Source organism: Pundamilia nyererei, unplaced genomic scaffold (assembly GCF_000239375.1).
Source record: "Pundamilia nyererei isolate P.nyererei 1_Seehausen unplaced genomic scaffold, PunNye1.0 scaffold00119, whole genome shotgun sequence".
NCBI classification, from domain to species: domain Eukaryota; kingdom Metazoa; phylum Chordata; class Actinopteri; order Cichliformes; family Cichlidae; genus Pundamilia; species Pundamilia nyererei.
This window is the reverse complement of record NW_005187520.1, coordinates 812,360-820,981: the sequence shown is the minus strand read 5'-3', so window position 1 is coordinate 820,981 and position 8,622 is coordinate 812,360. Positions and strand designations below refer to the sequence as shown.

Genomic DNA, 8,622 nt, shown 5'->3' with positions numbered 1-8,622 from the left:
AAAAAAAAAAAAAACATGTACTACCTACCTAAGCACTGTTGAAGACCATGTACACCCTTTGATAGAACAGGGATAATGCGCCCTGCCACAAAGCAAAAATGGTTCAGCAATGGTTCGAGGAGCACAATCATGAGCCTCCAACTTCCCCGGGTCTCAGTCCAGTCTAGCATTTGGGATGAGCTGGACCAACACGTCTGATTTATGGAGGCCCCATCTTGCAACTCATAGGTCTTAAAGGATCTGTTGCTAACATATTGGTGCAGATACCACTGCACATCTTCAGCAATCTAGTGGAGTCCATGCCTCAATTGGTCAGAGCTGTTTTGGCAGCAAACGGGAGACCGACAATAATAGCCAGTTGGTCATAATGTTATGCTGATTGATGTATAAGGGCAAGTAATACTTAAATGAGTGAAGCCAAAGCACTGAGAAACTCAGCACTTCAACCTAGATCTCTTTGGATTTGTGTACAGATGAGCGTACAAGTGTTCGAGTCCATACTGCATGAATTAAAATGGATTTCATTAGAAGTCAGTCAATATGTTACACTGTGTTTTGGTGAAGGTGTGCAATGTTAAAGGGGGTAAAAAAAAGACAGAAGTGAAGCTGCTGTCACAGCTCTACGGGGAAAGAGCTGTGATTTTGCTTTTGCCCACAGCTTGTCAGGAGCTGTGAGGCACAAAAAAAGAACCTCTTCTCAAGTACAAATTGCCATCTTCACCAAACAATAGATTCACTTTCGAAAGAGCAGATGATCATTTTAATCCCAGCAACAGTGATGAGTTGGAGTGTCTCTCACACACACTTTGTCAGCATGTCATCCTGCAGTGGTTCAGAGGTCAGCAGCCTGACCACTGCATTTATAATTCTATTAGTTTTGACCACCAGCTAAGAACTGCTGACCTTCATCTTAAGTTCAGTTCCAGTGTGGCCATGGTTCAAGTCCAGATGCCACTCTGGGGTCCCATGTCAGGTCTTTGCTGAAATTTTCCTAGCAAAGGGGGTTGTTACTTTTGTTCTCCACTTGTCCAGTTTTCCCTATTTTGCACCGAAGGATAGGAATTTTTTGGCTAATAGCCCATTCAGGCTTCCCAGTGAGGATTACTTTGTTGGTATAAAATTACTATTTTACTCCACTCAAACTGTGTAATCTTTGGCATTTGTCATCAATTCAGCTAAAGAAATGGGGATATTTTTTTTATGTTTTTGTTTATGTGACAGGCTATTAATAACAAACTACATATGCAACTTAAAATTCAATCTTTAATCAATTTTCTGTTAAGTGCAGACACAACACTGGTTCATTCCTTTTTTAATGCCTGCTTTCCTATAAAAATGTCGAAAAAAAAGACCAAAAAGCCTGCAGAACTCTTACTCAGGAGCACTTTAAAAGTTGCAAAATGTCTGGCTCCCTGGACACAAAATATAAAGAAATGCGGGGGGCTTGAGTAAACAGTCTGAATGAATAAATATTGCTACATGTCCAAAGAAAAATATGTAAATTTGATTTAGGGTGAACTGTCCTTTATAAATAAATGATGCAGCTGCTCCAACCCCTGTCCAATAATGAGCCCACACTGATCATTAGACTGTGTGAAATACTGGAATCCACCTGAAGCAGAACATTTAACATTCTTGTATTCTTTTTTGCTTCCATCTACAGTCGATATTCTTGCTCACAGCTGTAAATCAATTTTTTTCTTGTTTTATATTTGAACCAAATCAACCAGACTCCATTGTTCTGTCTGGAGAGCAGAATATGAAGTCGACCTCATTCACTTATTTTGTCTGTAGATGTGACCCACCTAACACGGACCTGATTCCATTTGTTTTTTCGCAAATTTCGAAGAAAACATCTCTCAAATATAATTTTTCCTTTCTGCAGATATAAACTTAAACTCTCTCTGATTGTATTATTTCCCCTGAAGAGTTTAATATACACGCAGCGTTCTCCTGTTTGTATCTGTCAAATTTAATTTCCTTTTCTGTATAGATTTGAAAAAAAGTGGCTTAATTTCATTTTGTTCTCTGTAGAGCTGAGCATACACTAATTCCAATTTCCTTTCTCTGTATCTGTTTTTAGATCCATCTCAATTAAAATCAGCTTAATTCCATTTCTTCCTCTGTATTTGTCTTCAGATCCGTCTCTATGCCCGGCCAGATGCCATTTTGAGCGGAGCAGGGGACTACGCCCTCCACATTACTAAGAGGCTCCTCGGATTTTATCAGGACTACTTCAAAGTCCAGTACTCTCTGCCTAAACTAGGTAAGGCTGCTGACGTGCTGTCCTTCCTCTGACGTTATGTGGGCTCGTCTCCTTCATTGTCTTGCCAGGATCTGCTCAGTGTGCACCGCAGCTCTCTGACTGTGTGGAGATGAAGTAAAGTTGGGACGAAATACTTTGTTCTCCTGAAGTCTGATTTCTTGTCAGCTTTCATTAAATAAAAACCACACTGTGTACTTACCATCCCTCTGCCGATCCAAATTAGGAAAGGAAAAACAGCTTCCACTTCCTGGGTGTCTCATTTTAGGGAAGTCAGCCAACTCTTTGTCCTTTGTACAATTACTGTTAGGCTCATCAATTTTTACTCATATGGGGCAAAGAAAGCACACTGTCCTCCTTTTCCTTTTGCGTGTTGGGGGCTACAAAGAGAATAGGTCTGGGAATTGAACCTCAGCCAGTTCATGGCAGTTGTAGACATTAAGCACAGTCAGAGGGTATTTTTATTAAAGGAGAAAAGGGTTTGTCTTTACACGCATCAGAGTAAGATTTCAAAGTACTGAAGTTCAATGCCAACTTTGTCCCTTCATCCTTTATATTTTTAGACTCTGTTATATAACTGGTTGAATTACAGTAAAAGTGTAAACAATGTGATTGCCTCACTACAGACATAAAATAGTTTAAATGCCCTGTAGTTAATTCTTTGAAGCTTCTGAATGGATTTGTATGGCAGTGACAGCTGACCTTGGTGCACTGCAGCTCAGACATGAAACTAAACTACAGTGTTTAAAATGCAAGCTGTAAGTGGCAGTGAAAGGACTTCTATCAGCTTGCATGACAATTATTTTTATTATTATTTTTGAATTGATTAACACTGTTTTGTCCTCCGTGTTTAACAGCTAAATGAGTGGAATAATGTAACTGAAGCTGAGCCTGAAGTTGAAACAAGTTTGAAAGAAGTTTTGAATGAGGTGGTAAGATGACTTAATGACTTCAATGAAATCAGCACATAATGGAACTGAAGATAAAGCTAAAGTTGGAAGAAGGTGAAGTGGTAACAGTCTTCTTGTTGTAGTTTTTTGAGTCACTTAAAAGTCAACGTTTTGTAGTTTTTCTGTATAAATTACTCAGGGGTTGAAGTGGCATCCTAACATTGAGAGTAGCTCTGATTAGTTGCCGTGTGTTTGTTAGCTAGTCGAATATAAAAAGATATAACCAGACATTACAGAAGCTATCAGGATTTCTATACAGCATAAACTTAGTATAAAGACTTTTACACACTGGAAGTGTTAGGAGAAAAAAAACAACATAAAGTTCAGGATTTTTTTAATGTATATACACACACGTCACGTTTTTGCAACCCGAGACTGAAAAACTGAGATTCTGGTTTCACAAAGAGAAGACAGCAGCACGGAGTATTTCATGGTTTGAGCCCAGATTTGAAGCTGTATTGGCAGTTGGGACCACATCTGAGGAGGCAAACAGATCATTTCAGAGAGCCGATTAATCCAGAGCAGTCTCTAGCTGTGTATCGGAGGTAATGAAGTATTAATTAACTATTTCTATATCATTGTATATTCAGTACTAGAGCACGAACTACAGGTCAGTGTAAACGGCTGCATTTTTAATGCACAAAATAGTGACAAAAACTTAATGCATCCTGTGTGTAAAACTTTTTAGAGGTCTGTGTGTTCTGTGAGTAAATCAAATTGCATCATCAGTTTAAAGATAAATTCGCTAGCTGGGACCACACCCTCAGTTGAGATGTACAATGGGTGATGGACTGTGGACTGATGCTGCGGTTTGGGGAAGGCCTCGGAGGGGACTGGCAGCAGTTCCCGGGCCAGGCAGATCCCCATGTACTTTTACATGTAAAAGAAAAGAAGATGGGGGAGGGGGGTATGAAAAGCAGGTATTGGTGAAGGGGCATATATAGACTGAAGAGCAGATGGGGCATGGATGTGGGTGTGGTCCCGCTCCTGAAATTAAGATAAAATACCCCCACTTGATGTCTGCTACCCTTTAATGTAGCTTAACACTGACCATGAACATCACAGCCTGCTCTGCACCAGTCCAGCATAGTGCATTACTGCAGTCCTTATCACAATACTGTAAACCAACCAGTTTAGTCTGCAATGAACACTACTAAACCTGCCTATTCATCAAAATTTTAGTCACACAAAATTAGTATACCTCAGCTTTTGAGATGTTTGCTAAATATAAAGCAACACATTATGTTTAGATCAAATAGAAAAAAATATCCAAAACTACAAAACAATACTTGTTGGGCTGTCCTTGCCTTTTAAAATGATTTAGTGCACCTCTTACCATGCCATCAACTGGAGGTAATGCCAGGCTTCAACACATGAAAAATTAACTGGCTTGGCAGTATCATGCATTAATCTGCCTATCAGATTTAATTGTGCATTAATTGAAGGTGTTGGAACATCATTCCAGGTCGTTCCAGCCCACTTTAACGCCGCGTGTGGTCATAATTGCTGGATAAGAGGAACTTAATGGAATTCAAATTGAACCTTTAGTTGAAGAACTATAAACGTGGAGGTGGTGGCAAAAGCTGAAAACATATGTATGATAGCTCATGTTATTAAAAGATGAAAATTAAAGTGTTGTCAAGCCATTTTTCAAATGCTGAGAGGAGATGAAGAGTCAGCTCAGATGCGCAATAAATCAAAGAAATCTATATATTTGAATTTTAGATTCCTCACTGCCACTTTGTCTGTTTGTTGTTGTTGTTGTTGTTGTTTTTTATTGTAAAATTAAACAAAATGATCAAAAGTAATGAAAAGAAGAACTAGTAGCTAGAAATGTCCAGAAAATTTTAGGTTTTGGTATTATGTGCAAGTTTTGAAAAGGGATGTTGCTCCAAAGATTGTCCATGGGTTGCAAATGAAGTGTTGCATCTCAAGTGCAAACTGAATAACCATGAGTTTGTTCCAGATGCAGATAGTGGTAGATTGAAGCAGAGACACACAGCGAGATGGCAGCCAAATATGTGACCTCCAGTCCAGTGTGTTTTGCATAAAAGAACTCTTCAGTATACAGCCCAGAATTCAGAAAAGGTCTGGAGGCTTTCCAGTGGTGTATAAGATGTCTTATCTGTGGGCACAGCAGAATTCTGCAATTTGCATTCAGAAGGAAATTGCTCTAAATCTGATTTAAATTTTACTCAGACATTATGGATTAAGTGAAGCGAGCTCCAAATGAGAGCCAGGGTTTGTCTTTAAAATATTTTTAACTTTTTCATAAGAATGTAGTGGGAGCCAGTGGTGCTGTGCTGCATTTGAGATTTTCTGTCATAATTCAGTTTTTTTTTTAATTCCAAAAAGATGTGTCGAGTGAAGGGTAACAGAGACCATATTGTATTAATCACTGCCAAGAAACACTGTAGTGCTCACAAATGCCTCTGCATTGTTCTATAGTCTTGGTAAAAATAATAAATGATAACATAATAATTTAATTATAAACACTTGGAATTAAATATATGTGTGCTTCCTAGAATTAACTGTACATTCATTTTTATATATTGTCACTTGGTCAGACAAACGTCTGGCTATGAAATTGACTTCTTTCTCTTGATACCCTTTCTGACACAGCTGTCTCAGATATGATGGTGTCACTTCAGTTACCTGTGTTTCCAACCCTCAGACACACCTGCCTGAGGGCTGTCAAACCCTGCTGCTATAAACGGTCCACCGTCATATTAAAATTAAGACTTTATGTCTGTGTGAATTAAAAAAAGTCCAATCAAAATCCACTAAATTGCAAAGAAAGTTTACTTTAAGTGCAAAGATGATATAGATATGTCCACCATCACTAGTCTGTAGTGATATTATCTGACTAAACATACTATCAAACTGTCTCCTGAGGGCTTTTCCTTCAAGATGGATTCATGTTTCAGCGTGCTTTGATAAATAAAATGTTCAGTTAAAGGATAACATGAAGCTTTGATCTTTATTTTGACAATATGGTTTGATTCATGGTTCATGTTGTGCTTGATTTTCCTTTGCTGTTATGTTACTGACTGACCTTCTTTTCAACATCTTGTCTGTGTCTTCCTGTCTGCACCCTTTACACTCACACTGTAAAACTGAATAAAAAGTATAAGGGAGAAATGAGTACCAAAGTAAAACAGGAAGTAACTAATATAAAGGTTAGACAGTGGCACTTGTTGAAGGCCTATACCCACATAAGGTGTGGTGTGGTATACAGCAAACAACCAAATGTGTGAGTGCTCACCACTGTACTGTGCTTTCACTCACCAGTCATTTTAAAAACAAATCCAAAAAACTAACTCCTAAAGTCAAAGTAATTCTAAGCTTATACCAAAATAAAGTTCTCTTTTTTAGAGTGAGGACAGCTGTCATGCTTTGCATAATTGACTTGGAAGCTTGTTTTTAATCAAAGCATGCCACTTTAAAGTGTTTCAAGTGTCATGTCAACACATTTGAATATTTTTGCTTGGCATTTTAATGCTAGTCAGTATTTTTCCTCTGCTTTACCAGAAACATGAGCTGACTGAATCAGTCAGTTGAAACTTTATAGCAGTATGAGCCTTTTTCGTCTGTGCGTCCTGGGCTTTCCTCCTATAAAACCTTCAGCCTTTCTGCAGCAGTATATATGTGCAGCCATATTTTCTATGTAGCTGTGCTATTTGCTATGCTTCTTCCTGCCCAGATTAATGAATCCTCTCAGAACAGTCAAATTTCATCTCATCCTCCTTCTTCTTTTCTTCTCGTGTCTTTATAATTGTTTGTGTTTTATTCTTCTGACCTGCCAGAATCAATTAGTTGTGTTACAGCGGTACATTTCTTTTTTCCTCTCTTCACCCAAACAAGCTAATGTGATCACTGAGGCTCCATATTGTATATGTCAGACACTTTCTTGCTGTCTACATTCATCCATCACATTAGAAATTCACTTTCAGTCAAAGCTTCCTGTTTGTTTTCATCGCCTCAGATTAGGCCTGACATTTAATTCCACCCTTCCTGACCTTTACAGTGATATTAGCAGCATTAGCAGCATTAACGAGCTGCCCCATGCTGAGTTAAAGGTGATGTCACATCCTGTGGTCCAGACCTGGCTGCACAAAAGTGTCAGGTTAAAAGCTTGAACCTCTTTGATGTCAGGTTGTGAGGAACGGGTTTTATTGGCCTCCCGAATCTGTCTTATCTTTTATATAATGTAACAGAAACGAGGTTTTCATACGACAGTAACGATGTAATTGAAACTAACTGTAGAAGGTAATGAGGAGTAATGAAGAGTAGCATGTAAAACAAAACAGGCAGATAAGTCTGCATCATGTGCATTGTAGCATGTGCATTAAGTTAATTCCAGATACTGCAGTCCACCTCAAGGCACTTGCATGGGTATATTATATATGTATATATATGGCATATGGCTTTCACAGGGATTCAACAATAGAGTGAGGACATTTAATGAAGGGAAAGATAAATATGGAGTGATGTGAAACAAAGGCTCCCCTGTCAGAACCAAGGAAGATGCAGTTTATAGGTGGAGCATGAGACCCCTGGGCTAGCAGTGACTGCAGCATGATGACAGTAAAAGATGCACCAGAGATCTTGTAAGCAAAATTGTAATTTAACTTGGAAGTTAAGTAATTGTCTGATGGAATACCATGTACAGAAATAATTATCCGGTGCGGATAAAGTCATACAGTGTGTCTTAATTTGAGTACTCCCATTAGTACACATCATGCAATGGAGACTGTATCCTATGTGCGTACTTGTCTAGCTGATGAATTTTAATAAGGACTAGTATTTCTGAAACAGTGATTTGTACACCTAGAGGAACATTTGCGAGGCTTGACTATGATTGCCGTACCAGCCAGGAGCATTATGGGTGGGATTCAGATTTAAGCAATGTTCACACTGGAATTTTAGCCGACCTGAGAGTGATTTTTTTCTGAAGTGTTCTCTCATATCTGTGTTTGAGACACTGTGAATTTTTAAAAACTTATCTTAAGTTCACAGTAAACCCACATTTTCCATCATGAGTTGTGCAGGATAGAAGTTGATAGAGAAAATATGTTTCAGCCGGTTAGCGTGTTGTCACTGTGATCCTGAACAACAGTCAGACTCTCATACGGATGAAGAGTCACCCGAGGGCTGTTGTGTTACTGTGCCAAACAGTAGTCCAGAAATCCCCAGATGTCCTCCCAGTTCACTGTTTTGAAGTTTTGAAAACTCATATTAGATCCAAACTCAAGTGTCAGCTGTGGTAAATACACGAGTGCAAAGAGAGCAAAGCCTCTGTGTGAATTCCTCTTTGATTTGACTTTCATTCACATACAGATATTTCCTGTATGTGAATGAAAGTAAATGTGTGTGTGTGTGTGTGTGCGCGTGTGTGTGTGTGTGTGT

The 8,622-nt window shown here is 38.7% G+C and overlaps 1 protein-coding gene across 1 annotated transcript in view; it reads left to right on the top strand.

Moving 5' to 3' along the window:
• Positions 1 to 8,622, top strand: part of LOC102204797 (thyrotropin-releasing hormone-degrading ectoenzyme) — a 266,230-nt gene that overhangs the window by 102,029 nt on the left and 155,579 nt on the right. Inside the window, exon 4 of the mRNA XM_005742288.1 lies at positions 2,140 to 2,266. Within this exon, the coding sequence (XP_005742345.1) occupies positions 2,140 to 2,266 (127 nt within the window). The remainder of the gene's footprint in view (positions 1 to 2,139; positions 2,267 to 8,622) is intronic.